Raw genomic sequence first — 19,583 nt, 5'->3', positions numbered from 1 at the left:
TCAAAGATCTGTTCTGTTTTCTTTGATTGATATGCTACTGTACATCGGTCATTTTTTGAGCAGTTTAGACAGAAATGTGTACAGATGATGGGGACCAGTGCCAGCTAGACGCTACGACAAGGCTGAACGCATTTTGTTGTGTATTATTCAACTGAACTTTAATCCGGACTGTTGTCTATTTTAAAATAGAAAAACATAACAGCAATAGTAATATCTAACTAAAAAAAACAGTTTCACAAATTGCACTGACCACAAATCTGACTCATTAACAGAAAACTGACTCGTCTGGTGCGTGCACTCGGCCTTTTACGCGCAGCTCAAACAGGAGCCTGGTACGTAAAAGGCCAGTTGATTTCGGTTGTTGCCAAAAGTGTTGCACTATATTACTGAAATAAACGTGTGCATACATATTATTCCTTTAACACGACTTGCTCAGAGATTCACAAACATAAACATGCAATTTGTAAATACAAGTATTGTGCATGGTATTGTTATGGTAACATAAAGCCTAAACTTGTGCATTAATCAATTTTTACGAACTATTATGGTTATCGTATTTAAAACTTTGGGTTACATGCAAAGGGTACACACAGTAGGCCTACTCCAATTTGTTTTAGTATTTATTTCGGTGTTTCTTCATCTCAAAAGCCTACTGCGTAAAACAACATTATAGTGCCAGTTAAAGATTTTCTTAAATATTTACGTATATGTTTGGTGATTAGCCATCTGAATATTTCAATATATAATATCATAACTTACATACTGGCTGTTGGGTCAAAACTAATTTTATATCAGGACAAGCAAAGAGTATGCTGCATTTCTGTCGTCCAACATATACTCCGCTCTGCTGTGTGCGTAATCCATCCATTGCTGTGTCTTTGCGTTTCTTATCGCCCCCAGGAACTTGAACGAGGGAAGCTGCAAGTTTATTACCAAGGACAAAAGACGGCGGAAGGCTTCCTTCAAAGGCCGCGTGAAAACACGCAGACTGTGGCTCCTGACGCCGTAAAAGTGAAGGACGATGAGCTGTGAATGACACTAAACCTCGGTGCATTTTCTTATTGCAGACGCCTTTGTGACACGAAATGAGAAAGCTACAGATAACACGTGGAGTAGCTGTGATCAAATCCATTTGTGCATGAAAACAGAGTAAAACTCAGCCTTGTATTATTTTTGAACATTGTTCATACATTGTGAAGATTTGGTAATTTTAATAGTCATGTTTTGCCCACTAATTTACATTTTCTAAATAAATAGTAAGAGTAAGATACAGCCTATGCGTAATAATTGTACCGAGCCTTTTTATTTCTTGTTTTTTTTGTAATTCAGTGCCTTCAAATAACAAATTTAGAGGAAAATAGGCCTCTACATAGTAGTCCTAAGTCAAAGCGGTAGTGTGTAATAGCCAATTCATTCATACGTATGTCACGACTTTGTTGTATATCAGTTTTCCAGGCATGCGTAATGTATTCAGTATTTGTTTCCACCATTGCTGTTAAACTCTTTATAAGACCAGCGGGAGCGTGGGGGATATTTGCGCTGAATTGTTACACAAAATATGCTATAATTGACATGAAATGAAGCAGATCACGTCACATCTCTCGTAGAGTGTACAGTTCTCAGATTCACTCGTCTTTCTTAGTTTTAATCAGCTGCTGTCTAACTCTTTTTCTTCACATGTAGTGGACTGAAGTGTGAAGCGCGTCCACCGACAATATTATTTCGTATATTGTTATGGCCCCACTGCACATTATTATCAGGCTTCTGTGTTCCTCGTTAAAATACACATCTCCACACTAGTTTGCTAAGATGTAGCCTGGTTGTTGATAGAAGCCTAGTAGCCACCATAACAACTATACTACAAACATAACAGGCTTCATTAAAATACGCTGCCACCCACAGATTTCAGTCCTAATGAAATTAATAGATTTTGCCATTCAGATTTATAAAAATGCATTAAACTGTCAAGCACTCTAAAAGAAAAAATGCATATAGAAGTATTTGATATTTTGTTTGATTTTGCCATTGTAAGTGCGCGCAAACACACTGCGCATTCAGCAACCAAACCACATAAGTTGAACCAAACAAAGACGTAATGCAAAGCCTAGCTTGTGACTAAAGTAGGTGATTTAAGTATTAAACTATTGTTATAGTTTAATAATACCCTGTTATAATGCAAAACGAACAAAACGTGGTTCACTGTCCCTTTTGCCTGTTGCAGTGGAACCAAGGAGGATTATAAACAAGGATCATATGTTTACAACAGCCTGGAGACGATTTTTTGACATGGTGTTAAGAAGACTTGAGGTTAAAATACTTTTATTTTATTTTTTGCACAGGCTTAAAAAACAAACAAACAAATAATAATAATAATAATAATAATAATAATAATAATAATAATAATAATAATAATAATAATAATAATAATAATAATAATAATAATACAAAAAGAAAAAAACAAACAAAACATATGTACACAACACTTTTGTCAATAGTAGGTCTAATTTTACGCGTAGGATAAATATATTGTGGCTAATTTCTAGCCACTGACTTTTCCCCTTTTCCTTTTAACATCACGCTCCGAGTCCTTTTCCTATGCTGTGGACATATTCCTATCACCGTTATTAATGTTTAATAATACCACACAGATGGATGGGGTTCAGCCACATCCTCCTCCCACACAACACTCAAATATGTCCTCATGGACTACTTAGCTGTGCAGTATTGGGAACAAGGGTGGGGCCCAACAACATGGTTTACATATCACGTGACCCCGTATTAACAAATCAACAATTACCTTGGCTTTATTCTTGAGGAGTTGCTAAAAGGCTCACACGAAACGTTTGCGCAAAGCTCAATGGAAATGTGCGAGCGGACTCCTTTAAATCCGGGCTACGTTGGTTCTCTGCTTAATTTGGCTGCGCCTGATTCGCTATATTTCTCCAACCTCCGGGGCAATGGAGCCCATATTCCCGGGCTTCACCAGGTCCCTTACAACAGGAGAGACATGTGCACGTTCCCCTGGACTTCCTCAAGTTCGTGTGCGTCTGGGGGAGCAGCCACACCGCCAGGGCAGAGCCGCACATTCGGGGGCTATTGTCCACCGTTCCTGCCCAACTCTGTGTCGATAAACCCCAGAACCAAGGCACCGGGCTTTCAAGACTTGAATCACAAGCGAGAACAGCCTGTCAGAGCGGATGAAGGCTACGTGGCGGAGCGGGTCTACTCTGAGCTGAGGGGCAGACCGCCGCTAGGCGCAGATACTATGGGTCCAGTGAGTGAGTCCGACCCCAGGCCCGTGCAGATCGGGAGCCACGATGCGTCCAGTGGGGACACATGCGCCAGGAGCAGCTTCAGTGAAGGTCAGACTCCTCCTGACACTCACGGGGCTTTATGGCACCTTACAACCAGTTCAATGCATTCCCAAAACAACTTCAAGAATGGTAGACTCAATTGTAGCCTATGTTCACTCACTCGTTATGTAGTCAATGGTTCTTGAGGAATGCCCAGATTTTCGTGTTGCGCCATTTTAGTTTATACTTATTATGGATCATAATTCGATTGTTAAGACAATAGCTGTAACTTTAATAACTTTACAACGCTGTTAATTGGCCTTGTTTGATCTTGCAGTTTACGTCAACATTTCGATGCAAATTTAAACTGGATTTGCCAATAGTTTTTAACATTGCTGTAACCAGGTTTTATAATGTTGTTGTCATTGAACTGTGTCCCTTTCCTCTCACGCCCTCGTGTGTATCACCAGCGTAAAGAGGCACCGTTATTATCCTCTCTGCTGGTGAGGCTGCTGTTAATCTGCACCACTAATCTGGACTCTCCTCCGCTGATCCCGTAGGTGCCCCTTGGTGCTCGTCACAAGCCAAAACCAGAAAGAAGCGGAAGCCTTATTCCAAGCCACAGCTGGCGGAATTGGAGAATGAGTTCATGATGAACGAGTTTATCAACAGACAAAAACGGAAAGAGCTGTCGGACAGACTGGACCTCAGTGACCAACAAGTGAAGATATGGTTCCAGAACCGCAGGATGAAAAAGAAGCGGCTGATGATGAGAGAGCAGGCCTTCTGCGCGTATTGACGCACGGCCTTTGGACTTGATCCTGACCAGCAACTTGTCAATAAGAGACTGTTCACATGAATGCCACCCAAGAATCCCTGCGTTACTGGTTGTTACTGGTTAAACACTGACAGTCTAACTAACTAAGTAATGGCACAGTCCTATCCCAACCGCTCAGTGTGAAACGAGCAATTATTCATCGCAATAAGACAAAGGTGAACCAGTCAGATATTATTTTTCCAATTCCAGAAAGGCCTTGTGTATGCTGGCCTCGATTCACTAAACACATCTTTAGCTTACATGTTTATAGTAAAAGCAAACATTTCAATACAGAAACGTGCCATGCACCGCAGTGTTTGTATTATCATTTGAGTTTTAGCTTGTGGCTGAGATCAAGTTCACGTCTACGGCTGAAGATCATAGAAGTGCATGGTGATATAGCTGTAATTCAGTAAAATGCGTGATGTGTTTGGTTTAAATGCAATGGGAATTTCCACAAGAACATTGGTATGTGGTTGGCTATTTTGTTCACAGCGCTTTCTTTATGCACCATGTCAATATTGGTATTGAACATAATGAATGTATTAATTAAAGTGTGAGGATTTACCATGGAAAGACTTTAAACATGGATTTAAGGTGAGGCCACACCATGTGGGCTTCTCTGTTGTATTGTTGTTATATACATTATTTATGTTTGTGTGGATTATATTATTTTAAGGTCAATCTTCAATGCATGTTTTTTGTATAGTAGTGAATTTGAATAACATCAAAAGGCTTTTGCGCACGGCAATGCGTTTTTACGCAAATCCGGCGCGGCTACATTTGTGAATAAAAAAATAACATTTTGTGCACAATTTTTGGACATTTTGAATTATTGTTTCTAGCAAAGTATTAAAATATGCAAAACAATAACCCTTGATCATTGGATTTGTTTAGTTTATAGGTGCAGCATGTTCATTTATTTTGTGAAAGCACATAATCTTTCAATAAGTCCTTTCTAATACTTATTATGTGAAATATGTATAAACGCAGTGCGCAAAAGCACAGCTTTTCTCATCAGATTAGGATATGTTAGTTCTGCATTCTCGTCTAAAGAATAATCATTTTTTAATGACTCTTGCTTATATTATATTAACCGTTATGATTTAATTGATAACGAGTCTGTGTAATCCCTTATTCCTATTTCCCACTGCTCAGTGCAATGTGAGACTAGACAGAATGTGGCCTATGTATGTGATGTCCACATGTTGCTGTGGTAATTATCCGTGTGCAAAGGATATGTAATTTCACCAGAACGACGTGGCGCCAGTTGGAAGTGTGCATTGGATGATCTTGTGCAGTCTTCTAACAGGGCATTTTCGTGTTTATTTGGGTGTTTATGTGCCAAGAAACCTAGAGGTTTTATAATGTATAGTTTATTTAAATCTCATATCGAAAGACGCTTTTACTAAGATCATAAATGGCTTCGTGCTGCATCACACCATCACAACGCCATTTTTTAATCAGCCACAAGTACAAGAGGCGCATGAAGGTGATGGTTAGCCTGCATTTCACAACACAACTTTGTTACGCTATGTTCCTTTTCTTTTCTGATATAATTCTGAAATATGCTTCAAATAGTCCATTTGTATCCTAAACGTGTGTGGATGTTTTATATGTAATCCGCTTCATGAGGGCTGTCTGCTTTGGCTCACATTCCTGACTGCAGCACTTTTATTGCGCGCTTTACTTTGAACAGTTAAGCGCAGCTTTCTATAGGCGACTGTTTCCTCGAGTATTTGTTGCTTTATTGCTTTACTGCCAGACAGCGCCATATACAGCCCCTGCAACTTCAGATAGAGGGGGCACCAAAACAAAGTTAAGGTCAAGTTAGTAGGCTGCCTATTGGTGTTTCTATCACAAGATGTTTTTTACGCAAATGATAAGAAAATAAAACCACATCCAAAGCGCACAAACGTCTGGCATAGATTTTGTTTAGTAGTCTATATCTAGTTTATTTCAAATAATAAAGGGGAAGAAGAAGCTATAAAAATGTCTTATTTTTGTACAATTATTATCTATAATCTCTGGAGCACAATATCAATTTTGAAGGTACACATTTTAAAATCCATTTTGTCTCATTAAAGGCCATGATGACAAGTCACCCACATTTTAAGCACTGAAATACTAGATATTCACCATGTGAGCGTTTTTTATCCTGTTTCTCCTATTTTCTCCTCCACTCAGTTTTGTCGTCTTTTTAAAAGTCAATAAGCATAGTCTTCTTGAAATAACTTGCACATGCGTGTGACCTTTACGCTTAGCGAGAATGCCTCCAATTGCTATGGGCCTAAAACTAAAAGGTGCAACCGTCGTTACTCCCCCAAACACTGTGCGTTGTAATGTTTTTCTTTCGATACATGGAATAAAAACATACTCACAGATTAAAATAATGCGTTGGAAGACAAGGAGGCTCCGTTTTGGCACCGAGCAGAAGGCTATGAACACACACCTCACACACACTGCGCACTGCCTGGTGCAATAAATGATTGGGTAGAGGCTCGTTGGCGCTGAGACTTACATGCAGAACAGAGACGGTCAAAGCCATATGGTCTGGACTTCCAGCTACACGATCTGATGGAAGTTCTAAAAGTATTGTAGAGCTTAATATACGGTGGTTTTATAGCTAGAATATCAGAACAAAATAAAACAAAAGCTATTATGCCAATAATGACATACAGTTACAAAATATAAAGCTTTGCAACTGATCTCCCTCCCTACGCTCGTGTTATTTATAGATAACGTTTGCTTTATGTTTCAATGCAAAACCCACATGCTACCCAAGGTCAGTTCTTAACAATGGAGCTTAAACATATTTTTTGTTAGATATATTCTTTATTTATTCACCGAAGATCCAAATGTGCTAATATAAATGTAAAAATAGGCTACATAAAGAAAGGTGTTCAGACGTTGTAGTCGTGCCATAGCTGTTTTTTCCTGTTTGCATATACGCAGGGCTCAGCTTGAATTGTTTTCAAACTGTTGCTACAAAGCCTCGGTGGCTCCTCTAAAGTGGTAAATTTAGAGCGCACTGAGCGTGCGCGGCTGTCATTACATGTCATTACAAGATGGAGATGATGCCGCTGTAAAGCTTTCATTGAAATATTCCAGCGGTGCTTCCACAAATGTCTTTTCCGTGAGCTATAGGGCAGGGAAGGCGCGAGAGGAGTTCCCATTGCAGCGGAGAGCCAATGAAGGAGCTTGCCTCGCTCACATGAGTTTCTCTGGACAGTTTTTAATGACTGATATTGATGTATGGTAATTTCTCAGTTGGATCACATGACACAATTACCTCAAGAATCGATCAAGATGTATTGCAGGTCTGCCTACGTTTCCGATTTTTTCTGCCTGCCGAGGTCTGTGCGCGCGTCTGTGCTGCTATAGATGGACAAAGTTTAACACAGTCTAGCTGCCAATTCCACAGGAGGAAAAGAGGACGAGATATGACGGAATACGATGATCGGAACTGCGCGTCAAATATGTATTTACCAAGCTGTACTTATTACGTTTCGACGCCTGATTTCACATCAGTCTCGTCCTTTCTACCGCAGACCACTTCATGTCAAATTAATTTCCCCTATTCTCCCAACCTAGCCCAAGTCCAACCTGTTCGGGAAGTGGCTTTCAGGACTGACTATGGACTCGAGCACCCGAGCAAATGGCACTATAGGGGCAATTACGCGTCCTACTATTCAGCGGACGACATAATGCACCGGGACTTGATCCAGTCCTCCAGCAGCAGGGCAGACGTGAGATTCAAAAACGAGACGTTGTACCCTCACCACGGCGGAACGAGCTCTTCCTGCGCTAATTTCTTCACCGGGGTTGGCCGAAATGGGGTTCTCCCACAAGGCTTCGACCAGTTTTTTGAGGCTGCCAACTCGGAGAAAGCAACCGCAGAGCTGTCTAGACAAAAGGGCACAGAATCACCGGAGGAACCGGGCATTAATAACCAGGCTGTGCCCAAACAGGAGCAGCCGGATAAGGCAGAGACGAGCGGGAGCGTCGACGAAGACTCTTCCTCCAACTGCGGCGACAAGAGCAGCCAACAGGGTGAGTGTGTTCCGGCCGTGCTCACAGCAAAGGTGTGTGTACGACAGGGCTCCAGCTCTGCGCGCGCCCAGGGTTATGTGGCGCTTTATAAGCATGCAAAAGCTTTTATATACCAATAAGAGTAACTTTATGGTTGTAAAGGTATTTACAATGGGAAAGTGTGCATGAACCATTACGCACTGTAAGAGGAACACAGAAACTATTCTATGACAAAATATTAAACCCTAATTATTTGTTAACAGTGTTGTGACTATAATAGATCCTAAATGTCTATTTGACAATCAAATTTCCCTTTGTGGCTAGATGTTTTGTTATGGTCTGAGCGCTCGTTATACACAAATAATAGTCATTTTATGTTTCATCCTTCTATACCTTATTATTTTCAATGCGTAAAATGTCAATGGGCAGCAGGTACATTGCTCGATCATTGAATATCGATTTGCCATCCAATTCAAAATACACAGGCTACACACCAGTGGTACACTTAAGTATACATAGATGTTATTCTTTGTTTTGAAAAAACATGGGATTTTGATACGCTGTCTTGTTACAATACTCATATGTATATTCCTTTAAGATTGTGTAGAACCACAAAATATATACCCATCCCTAGCCCTGTAAGAGCAGCATGCGGCTGAGAGGCAACAGCGTGTGTTCTTATCAATTTGAAATCAACGTTACAATTCTGATTTCTCCTTTTTACACACCACATGATCCCTTCTGTTTCAGGTCTACCAACCAAGTCCAGGAAGAAGAGGTGTCCATACTCCAAATACCAAATCCGAGAACTTGAACGAGAGTTTTTCTTCAACGTGTACATTAACAAAGAGAAGCGCCTGCAGCTGTCCCGGATGTTAAACCTGACTGATCGCCAGGTGAAGATATGGTTTCAAAACCGGAGAATGAAGGAGAAAAAGCTTAACCGCGACCGCTTGCAGTATTTCACGGGGAACCCTTTATTCTGATAGGGTTCACTCTTTCACACTACCCCATAAACACACGGGCACACAGGCCTCTCAAGACTGCTCCCTTCTCATGTCGTAACAAAGGTACTTTTCTCAAGCCAGCATTTATTTATTAGTTTCTCTCCTATATTTTTGCGTTAATCAACATTATTTCGTCCTATAGGTGTGCTTTGAGATTATTTATGAAAATATACTCTTCTTGTATATGTGCATTTTACAAACGCATGTAATATGTTGTGGAGTGAAATAAAGTAGACACGACAAATGCTGGTTTCTATGTAGTTGCAGAGTGTGTCACTTGGCATGGCAATGAAGTGCAATAGCATCTATTTCCAAAACGTATAGCCTAAAACCGGGACTTTTCGTCACTGGCACTTCAGGCCTACGCAGTCCCGTTATTTCCTTTGCTTTCAAACACTGGATTGTTTACTAAACCTTGAACCGTCTAGACACTATAATAAAAGTAGCTGTAAATGTATAAATAAGGGGCTATTGGACTTTGGGATCCCAGCCCCCAAACCATGAGAGGACGATTGCTTCTCTTTCCTGTGCCATAGTAAGGCTAGGCTACAAATGTTGGATACATCGGATCCTTCCCGCTTATATTTAGCAGAGTGGGCCTATATATAGGACACATAAGGAGCGATACGAGTGCCATCTTTGTGGATAAGGCTTTCTTGCGTGAGATGACGTAGTCTACAGTCTGAAAAAGATGGCCTACACAAAAACACATATTTGGAAATCGATGATTTAATGGATAAACAGTATAGTGTACTATACCAACGGTTTAGGTATAGTATACTATAGTACACCTAAGATTTGGTTTGCCTAAACCATAACCAGACACCACCACGCCGTATATTTAAACAATTATTTAAAAAAATAAAACAAAACAAATAAAATAAATAAATACATAGCCTATTTCTAGCACAATTTGACATGGACATTTTCATCACTGATCTTGAAGTCTGACGTCACTTCACAAAAATATTCTGTTGATTTTTCATATTACTACTATTATTTTCCCTGTGAGTGTTTTTATTTTAATTAAGATTTGTCTAAAACGTTTATTACAGTGAAGACAAGTCTAGAAACTGTTTAGCAAAACTGTAGTATGGGATAGCTGGCTACAAAACATTTTGAAAATACACAAAGACAACACTGTACTACTTTCGCGTAAGGTTTGCCTAAATCATGCCAAAATTTAGAAACAAAAAATGTGGAGGGGTTTGCTATCTATCACTTTAATTTCCTATACGACTATTAGAAAGGCAAGGCTTCATTAAGCGTCTAACTGTTGTTATCGTGTCCTACAGTGAGAAGACATTAACAACTGTGTAGTGTTCACATTTGATACTCGTTTTATCCACATGAGGGCGGACTTGCAGCTCCTCTTGGGCTCGAACACTGCTGAGGCAAACTGCTCAACTAGCCAAACAATCAGTGCGTTTATTTTTGTCGTAGTTTCGTCTCCAAATAAACCTAGTAGCGTACAGTTTACACTGCATTTTAACATTTATTGTTGTTATCACAGTGGCCTTGGCAATTGCAAGTTAAATTTATCACAATTTAGCTCGACCCGTGTGATTTTGTCTTAGGATCAAAATTGTTTCAACACCGACGGCTTTAATTTAATTTTACCTCCTCTTTTTGTTAAAAGTTACACATCCTGTGGACTGCAGAGTGCTGTAAAGGCGAACCTCATGATGGTATTACGGTTTTTTAAACCACACAGGTTTTAATACACAGGTTATACTACTACTGCCACTACTACTAGTAATAATAATAATAATAATAATAATAATAATAATAATAATAATAATAATAATAATAATAATAATAATAATAATAATAATAATAATAATAATAATAATAATTAATAGGCCTAATAATAATACAAAATAATAATCATTGATATTGTTCTGGGTCATGCAACTATGCGTAAATGCGCACAAAATAATCAACGGATTGTAGCAATAGGTGCCGGTTTTGCAAGGCCCAACACACTTCTCTTGTCTAATTCTTTTTTTTTTTTTTTTTAACCTAAAAACAGTAAATTGTGCATGTGCTGCTTTACCGCGGCATTAGCCCATGTCCATCTTGTTTTCTGCGTTTATTTGTGTTATTCTAAAGTAGCCTCCACTCCATTGCGACAGTCTTTGTGCTGAAGTCTTCTTTCGTTGCAGAAAAAAAGACAAAGAAGCTCTGAACAAAATTATGGCCGTGAACGTGCAAATCTCTCGCTTTACACTGAGGAATGTAGCAAATTGGACAAAAATATATATAACATATTCGAAAAAGAACTAATAATAATAATAATAATAATAATAATAATAATAATAATAATAATAATAATAATAATGCCACCTTGTTTTATTTGTCAAAGTGTCCACTATAATTCAAAAGGCGTACTATATAAGCAATCCAACACATATATAATTGTGGCACTAATTTATTGCAATACAATGTTAACACGTTTATCTTTCAAAGTACAATCAGTTTTAGATAAATACATTGACAGAGTCCATATATTTCAAATGTTCGTGCGTAAAAAGTAAAAGGAAAAAACCCCAACCCAAATAAAAAAAAAAAAAAAAAAAAGTGTCTTTACTGAAATAAGGAGCCATTATTGGCTGCTCCATTTTGTGAATATTTTTAACACAAACACTAATCATTTCTCTGATTAAGCTTATGAGCCTTTTACGCAAAAAATATTGTGGTCTAATCCAACAACTCCGTTGTTGCTATGACGATGATGCCTAATAAAAAACATTAAAAATATTGTTTCAAAGGTTCAATTGTGCTATTAGTCGCATTTTTTCTCACATATTTGTTGGGATGGTTTCGCAGCCTTTGTGCATAGTGTCTCTACCAATTTCAAGTCTAGGTGTCGCTGTTGACCACGTTTGCATCCGCAGTCTGAAGGGCGCGCGCCTGTGCGTGTGTGTGCAGTGGAGAGGAGGCTGCGTCTCAAGGCCATTTTCAAATCTCATTGGTGGGCTTGTCATGTGGTCGGGAGGCATCCCGACTTACTCGGAGATTGTTTTTTCCGAGATATGTCAGCTTACAAAGGACATCTCTCTCCTTCATAGAACCTAACTCCCCAAAATGTCCTTCCCCAGCGGCTCTCCTGCGGCCAATACGTTTCTGGTGGACTCGATCATTGGCGCGTGCAGGACGGACAGTTTCTACTCCAGCAGCAACATGTACATGCCGTCTGGTTCAGAGATGGGAACTTACGGAATGCAAACCTGTGGACTCCTGCCGTCTTTCGGCAAGAGAGGGGAGGTTGGTCATCAAAACGTGGGCATGCATTCGTACGTCCCTCAGATAGATAACTGGACTGATCCGAACCGAGCGTGCCGTGCAGAGGCACCTGACCAAATTTCAAACTGTCCATTCTCACAGAGCATTAAAGAGGAAAGTAACTGCTGCATGTACTCAGACAAAGCGGTCCAAAAGAGTAGCTCTGCAGACGGAACCGCATACTCCATCGCCATTTCCGAGTCCTGTTCCGTAGATGGTCCTGAGATCCCGCTCCCGGGTTACTTCAGATTGAGCCAAACTTACGTCAACGGAAAACACCAGGAAAACTACTGCCATGACGCGCCAAGTCCAAACCCAACATTGATGCAATTGAGCCGGGTCACCCCCAAACCTCAGTCCTCCTCTTCCTCCTCGTTGTCCTCAACCTCCAACATCACAGAGGCAGAAAAGAAAAACGAAGATGCCTTGCAAAAGCAAGAATCTTCAAGGACACCAGTCCCAGCAGATAGTCCGGAGCCCAAGTCCGGCTCTGAGGAGAAGCACTGCTCCATGGACGCACCAGTGTCCAGCCCAGAACTGGCGCACAAGGAGGCAAAAGGTGGGTTGGCTACAGTGAAAGCTTTTATCTCGTGGCACCGGCATCATAAAACCAAGTATAAAACACAAACAACCCCAAAGTCGTAATGTTTAATGAGAGTCTTTCTCAGGTTGCGGTAATAGGCAGCAGAATGGTTTTACTGCGCAGCGTGCAGCCAGCCTGCCATTTGTCTGAGACATTTTAATACAAATACCTTTACAGCGCTGACTTGGGAGAAGTCGAAAGTCAAAGACAAAAGTATTTAGTGCACATATGCAACCCAATGTGTGACGGTTGTATTTTTCAAGATTGTATCTTTCGGAGCAGTGTATCCAATAAAATCCAGGCTTTTATAAAGATTCACTTGATATTTTAGGCCTTAAAGATATGTGTTCTCCTGGTTTCTAGAATCTCTGAATTGAATTCTCAGCTCACACCGCTCTGTGACTGCATGGTGTGGCTGAACTCTATTAAGAAGAAGTGTTATTTCCCAGAGGCCACCTTTCAGCAGCAGGTGATGTTACATCAAGCTTATTGTTTTTGTGTGAATTTAATCTTTTCAGAATGCAAGACCGACACACCAACAAGCAGCTGGCTGACGGCGAAAAGTGGCAGAAAGAAGAGATGCCCCTACACCAAGCACCAGACCCTGGAGTTAGAGAAAGAATTCCTTTTTAATATGTATCTTACCCGCGAGCGCCGCCTAGAGATCAGCCGCAGTGTCAACTTGAGCGACAGGCAGGTCAAGATCTGGTTCCAAAACCGCAGGATGAAACTGAAGAAAATGAACAGGGAAAACCGCATCCGAGAGCTGACCTCAAACCTCACCTTTTCGTGAGCGCGCATGTGTGTCTGTCTTGTGCACATTGATGCTTTGTGGCATCGGACATTTCCAAACTGTGATTCTAAATGTTATTGTATAAATATTCCACTTGGGTAGCCTAAAGCCTTTTGGTTGCGTCGTGTGTGTTTGTTTTCACAGGGTGACACTAACTGTTAAATTATTGAACAATTTTGTTTCTTGGCCAGTGGAAATTATTGTAGTTTTTTATTTTACTTTTTATAATTATGTGTGTTGTTTTGTGTAGGCTGTCCCTTTCCCTGTGCGAAGTATTTCAGTGGCTGGTTATACGCGTCAAAAACAATGTTCATAAATTGCATGTTTGTGGCATGTTCCTTGCAATAAATAGATTGTCCTGTAGTCTATTCCAGTTCTTTGTGCCAACAGTTAAGTTCCGATTGCGCGTGAACTTTTAGAGATGTTCGCAAAAAAACAAAGCCCACATAAGACGGTTTTCCTTTGTCATAATTTCATACAAATGCGGTGTCCAATTTTAAATGTTTTAATGGACCGCACTTTCCTCAGGAGCCCCTGCGAGGTACATGTGCTTAAACCATTCGCGGGTTTAAAATGCTCACACAGAATAGCAAAAATAGCCTATAAAAGACTAAACTGTGCTCCATGAAAGTGCTTAGTGACTGAAAAATAACTGAGCAAAAATGTGTTAAAATGATGATAAGACATCAGTCCTTCGGCGCCTCAGAGCCTCATACACTGGTCACTGTAGCCTGCTGTAAGGCTCGTGTGAATATTGACACTGATTCAAAACTACTCCAAAGTCACAAATATGTCTAAAATTTAAAATATATGTTTATCAAAAATAGAAGAACTGTACAGATTTGTGCAGCTCCAATTTGACACAAAACACAGATGGACTTCTCTAAGTCTTTTTATTGACGGCGTGATCACACGCACCTCATAAAACATTTATTGATACATAAAGCCATTACTGCTCTCCTTCAAAAGAATACCATAATTTTACTACTGCTGTTTCCGGATTCAGTTTAAAAACAAACTAAAGAAAATAGCATATCTTCGTCGAATATTAACAATAGAATTAAGCATTCCGGGGACGGAAATGGGTTCTGTTATTTTACAGCATGTTATTACATTTATTTTACGAGGACCTAGTAAGTCTATAAAGCATTTTACAAGCATTCAGTGCATCAAGACAATATTCTGAGAGTCTTCCCAAACATGAAGACCTGGGCCGTGCAGGCAGCAGCTTGCGAGCTGTGCTCTGTTGTGCAGAGACATAGACTGCGTCCTGTGCGTCATACGGGAAACACGTTGCGTTCTTTTGGTAGGACTTGTTTAGCCCGAGTACTAAAATCTGTAGATGCTTTTTTTTATTATAAGTTAAATAAAAGGCTAACTCAAACTTGACGAAAAAAATGTGAGAGAGCAAACGCAGGATTGATTTACTTGCTGTATTGGTAAATATGACCACGTGACCCATGTAACCAATCCCTGTAGATGCAGGCCAGCAAAAATACTATGATTGTTCATAGAGGGACGCTTCCCGTAACAGAGCGAAGCTTATTATATGAGGAGGAAGACATCAAAATGTCGTCCACTGGCGCTCTTGGTAACTGCTACGTGGACTCTCTGATAGCGCACGACCCCGAAGACGTGTATGGGCCGCGTTTTATTCCCGCTCCGCACACGGTGACCCCTAGGCCGCCAGGTGCCGTAGGGGACTCGGCGGATTTCTCCTCTTGTAACTTTGCACAAAAGCCTGGTGTGTTCCCGTCGTCTTGGTCCTCTGTCCATGCGCAAGGGCTCTATCATCCGTATGTGCATCACCACCAGCCGCACCTCGCCGCTCCGGACAGTAGATATGTCGGCGTCCGCTCCTGGATGGAGCCCGTGTCTAACCCCGTCCCATTTGCAGGATTCCACTCGAGCAACCGCCACTACGGGACAAAGCCGGCGACAACTCCTCCTAAAGCTACTGAGAGAGACTCTCTGGACCAAAACACCTCTGAATTCCCTTCGTGTGCAGCGTCGGAGAGTCCAGAAAAGACAAGCAAAGACCACAGTGGAAGCGAGCTTTCCAACCACAGCAGCGAGTCCAAAGACGAGAAACAACAACAACTTGACCCAAGTAAGTGAACGGAATAGCAAGCGCTGATTTACAGCCGTAAGAACTGTATGGGCTGGGTGTGTAAAACTAGAGCTTTTACTAACCTATAAAAGTGTCTGGAACTATACCGCGGCTTGGCGAAGGGAAACCCGCCCTGCACGGGTTATTGCAGGGGATCCGAAACTTTTTATGTCACAGGAAGCCGATTACAGACACAAGCCCTACTACATTCTTTGTTTTCTTGGTACATCTAACCGATTGATTGGTCAGTTTTAAGCCTACGTGCTTCAAAAGATAAGTTTTACGCACTGATCTAACTACGCACATTAAACTATGCTATTAGATAGATCAGATAGACTGCTTCAAAATGTCAATTCTAAAGTCAACAATTAAACACCATAACATATTTATTTTATATTTTACTTTTTATAGGCAATCCAGCAGCAAACTGGATCCACGCTCGCTCCACAAGAAAGAAGCGCTGCCCCTACACCAAGTATCAAACTTTGGAGTTGGAAAAGGAGTTTCTCTACAACATGTACCTGACCAGAGACCGCAGATATGAAGTGGCCCGAATTCTAAGTTTAACAGAGAGACAGGTGAAAATCTGGTTCCAGAACAGAAGGATGAAAATGAAGAAAATGAACAGAGAGAGGAGCGGAAAAGACCTGTTTTGAGATCTAAAACACAATGGCCATTTGTTTTGAACCTAAACCTGACATCTGCGGCGACTTTTGTCGTGTTAATGACAGATACTGTGTCTAACATACTCCTGAACATAGGCCTATGCCAAACACACGGGATTTTGCTTTGAGTGCGTTTCTGTCTAATTTTGACAAAACAACTGAGACTTAAACTGAGCTGTAATTATTAAGCACTAAAACTGTTTTGAGTGAGCCTGTGTGGAATGTTCTTACAGCTGTAAAGAAATTGAACTTGTACATAAACATATCAGAGACAAAAATCTTTCTCTTTTACTTTTTTGCCGTTTTTACGCACAAAACCACATTGGTATTATAATTATCAGCCAAATAGCTCAGGACAATTGTAGGACAAAACGCTTTTTACGCACGGAATTACGCTTGATAAATGGTAAACTTATTTGGATATATAAAAACTCCATATACGCCCCAATATTAATATTTAATTACGTGTTTGTATACAGTTATGTACAAGTATTAAAGGAGGGAAGAACACGTCAGTGGCTCGGTTGTCGACTCACACCTTTTGAATTGCATGCTTTATGTGAAAAGTACAGGGATAGTGTTATAAAGTTTTTATTGTTGGTAGAAGTGAGAATTTCCAATTTATTGTCTAAGTTGTAGGAAGAATGACTTTAGAACAGGAAGAAACGTGGTCCAATAAAGCCATAGAAACGGCTAGACGTCTGGCCTTAATGACTTTATGAGCCTGGCCAGCAATTACGCTCTGCTTTCAAAGAGTCTTTTCGAGCTGTTGCTGACAAACAGAATGTAGACACTTTTTCCACAGGGGAGTCTGGTCCACATTCGTTTAGGAAATCAACTTGCCCCCAGTCGAAATGGTCACGTTTATTGTCCAACTTCACATCCCATTGAGAGGGAAAGCAGGGAAATGGTGCTTTAATTCCCGGACAACAGAAAGATTCAACGGTGTGATGTGGTGGTATACGCATGGAAAGGACAGATAATATTCTTAAAATGTTTTCTGTCAATAACAATAAAAAATACAATAATTCCAGGAAATACCACATAAATACCAATAGGTGAACCCAAATCAATTGTTTGGGTAATAAAAATAAAATGCCAGTCAAATTATCCTCGTCTAGTCCAAGAGGTCAGAGAGCAAAACTCGGGCGCTAGAGGGAGACATTGGTCTTCCATGTCCCATCTACAGCTACGCACACGACACAACAACAGTCCACGTTTAGCATTCTTATTAATTATGCTGCAAGGATTTGTGCAAGATGTGTTCTTAGCAAAGACTAGTTGAGTTTGAATATAAACACGATGGAAATAATTTGTTAGTTATTCTGATATTTGCACTTCATTTTGGAGCATATAAATAGTGAAAAAAGTTACTATTTCTCTTGTGTCAATGCTTTAAAAACACACTCATAATGTTTTGTAACTCCTAAGACCTAAAAAAGTAATTAATAGTAATTTCAAATGTATTCAAAGAATTTAGATAAGTGATCATCAAAAATTTTCCAAAAATAAAGAATTGTGTACTGTGGGTTGAATTTTGGATGTTGCAGATGAAGGATCCGGCGCATGCTTGAGGAAATGTAAAGAGCTGGTTGTCATGAGGTCTGACTTCAGTGTGGACGCTATAAGCCAGCGGCGCTTCAGTACAGTATACAAACAGTGGAACCATAAAGGAATATGTTGATGGATTGTTGGCGCGATGACCTGCACGCTTTGATCCGTGGGCTGTGACTGTTTACGCGACCAAGCGCGGCCTCGCTGCTGACTGCGAGGTGACTGTCACGGCTAAAGACGTGAACCTATAAGATAATGTCCTTTGGCTCATTTATTTAAAAATAGATGGCCCTACAATTGCACAGTGTCAATAGGCGTTGAAGACATGCATCATACCGCATCTTCGATCAGAGAAAACCTATTCAGCAATGGGTGGCTTTCCTACCCATGGTTATTTCCGGCTTATATGGTCTCGGTCATATGCGTCTCTTTTTCAAATAGCAATAGAGACAATAACGACTCTGGTCTCAAATCTCACTTATCAATTGCTGCACCTCTATAAACATGCCTTGAGAAACTGTTTCTAACCGTGCGCAAGATCATATCTTTACGCACAGGCATCTGGGTTGTCTTTTAACAATCATTCATACGAAATGTTATTCGTTGGAGCCAAAACATTACACGTTCATACACGTTGCGTATTTTACTTTTTTGATATATTTTTTTTATAATACCAGTTGTGCTTTTCTGGAATAGATTCAAAGCGTTTTGAATACAGCTCTTGGTCTTTGATTTTCTGTTTTGATTTTCTGTTGCCCTGTTGTCTGGACGCCCATGCAAACACAATATAGAGCCAATGAATAGGCCTATAATTGCATATAATTGTATCACTGTACAGTTATGTTTTTCCTGCACTATAAAATGTTTGCGCACAAAATAATGTTTTACAGAATAGCACTCTTTTCAAATTGCTATGAGTCAACCTTATATCCGCACAAGATGTGTTCTACGGATTGTTTTCGTGAGATTTCGAGAGAGTCCTAGGCCTAAGACTATCATGTGGAGGTAATACAATAAAAACCCAATATAAATAGTAATATTTGAATCCTTAAAAATAGGAAAGAGGAATGAAAAACAAAAGTCTCCAAAAAGTAGGCTAAAACCGTAAAATGCTTAAGTAAAACAAAACATGATCCGTGGCAAACAGGCCTTATTATAGGCTTATAGGTCCTATTACATTTATTGGAACATTTTATTTGACAAAAAGAACAGGCAAAATCCATGTTATTGATATAGACTATTCTAGTCTTTTAGACGGAAGATAAAAATTAGGAATATAAAATTGGCTATAGCTAATGTCGATTTCTTAAAAAAAAAAGTTTTTGATTCAAGTGAAATAGTCATATGTTTTATGAACGACTTATTCGTTTGAGGAGTATATTTCAGTCAAATAGCCTACAGTTAACGGCCTGCGTTTATAATGTGTGAATGCGCCTCTGGTCTC

The 19,583-nt window shown here is 40.1% G+C and overlaps 4 protein-coding genes across 4 annotated transcripts; all 4 read left to right on the top strand.

Annotated features, from left to right (window-relative positions):
* The first annotated feature begins 2,827 nt into the window (after nt 1-2,827).
* hoxd12a (homeobox D12a) lies at nt 2,828-4,924 on the top strand. The gene is made up of 2 exons (XM_033987336.2): nt 2,828-3,362; nt 3,854-4,924. The coding sequence occupies exons 1-2, from the start codon at nt 2,858-2,860 to the stop codon at nt 4,090-4,092; spliced, it is 744 nt and encodes a 247-aa protein (XP_033843227.1). The 5' UTR covers nt 2,828-2,857; the 3' UTR covers nt 4,093-4,924.
* A 2,349-nt stretch (nt 4,925-7,273) lies between these two features.
* On the top strand, nt 7,274-9,393 carry hoxd11a (homeobox D11a). Its single transcript, XM_055230364.1, has 2 exons — nt 7,274-8,163; nt 8,893-9,393. The coding sequence occupies exons 1-2, from the start codon at nt 7,362-7,364 to the stop codon at nt 9,126-9,128; spliced, it is 1,038 nt and encodes a 345-aa protein (XP_055086339.1). The 5' UTR covers nt 7,274-7,361; the 3' UTR covers nt 9,129-9,393.
* Nucleotides 9,394-12,077: 2,684 nt separating this feature from the next.
* On the top strand, nt 12,078-14,074 carry hoxd10a (homeobox D10a). Its single transcript, XM_033987537.2, has 2 exons — nt 12,078-12,993; nt 13,536-14,074. Exons 1-2 carry the CDS (start codon nt 12,237-12,239, stop codon nt 13,808-13,810), a joined length of 1,032 nt encoding a protein of 343 aa, XP_033843428.1. The 5' UTR covers nt 12,078-12,236; the 3' UTR covers nt 13,811-14,074.
* A 1,144-nt stretch (nt 14,075-15,218) lies between these two features.
* hoxd9a (homeobox D9a) lies at nt 15,219-16,852 on the top strand. Its single transcript, XM_033986973.2, has 2 exons — nt 15,219-15,920; nt 16,332-16,852. The coding sequence occupies exons 1-2, from the start codon at nt 15,290-15,292 to the stop codon at nt 16,574-16,576; spliced, it is 876 nt and encodes a 291-aa protein (XP_033842864.1). The 5' UTR covers nt 15,219-15,289; the 3' UTR covers nt 16,577-16,852.
* Nucleotides 16,853-19,583: the final 2,731 nt, after the last annotated feature.

This window comes from Periophthalmus magnuspinnatus, chromosome 21, assembly GCF_009829125.3.
Source record: "Periophthalmus magnuspinnatus isolate fPerMag1 chromosome 21, fPerMag1.2.pri, whole genome shotgun sequence".
NCBI classification, from domain to species: Eukaryota; Metazoa; Chordata; class Actinopteri; order Gobiiformes; family Gobiidae; genus Periophthalmus; species Periophthalmus magnuspinnatus.
Note: the sequence above shows the minus strand (reverse complement) of the source record. Positions and strands in the feature narration are given on the sequence as shown.

Excerpts from the sequence above, each read along its gene's own strand:
- hoxd12a (XM_033987336.2), top strand. The coding sequence starts at position 2,858 with ATGGAAATGTGCGAGCGGACTCCTTTAAATCCGGGCTACGTTGGTTCT. Across the intron at positions 3,363-3,853 it reads CAGGAGCAGCTTCAGTGAAG|GTGCCCCTTGGTGCTCGTCA; the intron begins GTCAGACTCCTC and ends CTGATCCCGTAG.
- hoxd11a (XM_055230364.1), top strand. The coding sequence starts at position 7,362 with ATGTATGGTAATTTCTCAGTTGGATCACATGACACAATTACCTCAAGA. Across the intron at positions 8,164-8,892 it reads CGACAAGAGCAGCCAACAGG|GTCTACCAACCAAGTCCAGG; the intron begins GTGAGTGTGTTC and ends CTTCTGTTTCAG.
- hoxd10a (XM_033987537.2), top strand. The coding sequence starts at position 12,237 with ATGTCCTTCCCCAGCGGCTCTCCTGCGGCCAATACGTTTCTGGTGGAC. Across the intron at positions 12,994-13,535 it reads GGCGCACAAGGAGGCAAAAG|AATGCAAGACCGACACACCA; the intron begins GTGGGTTGGCTA and ends TAATCTTTTCAG.
- hoxd9a (XM_033986973.2), top strand. The coding sequence starts at position 15,290 with ATGCAGGCCAGCAAAAATACTATGATTGTTCATAGAGGGACGCTTCCC. Across the intron at positions 15,921-16,331 it reads ACAACAACAACTTGACCCAA|GCAATCCAGCAGCAAACTGG; the intron begins GTAAGTGAACGG and ends TACTTTTTATAG.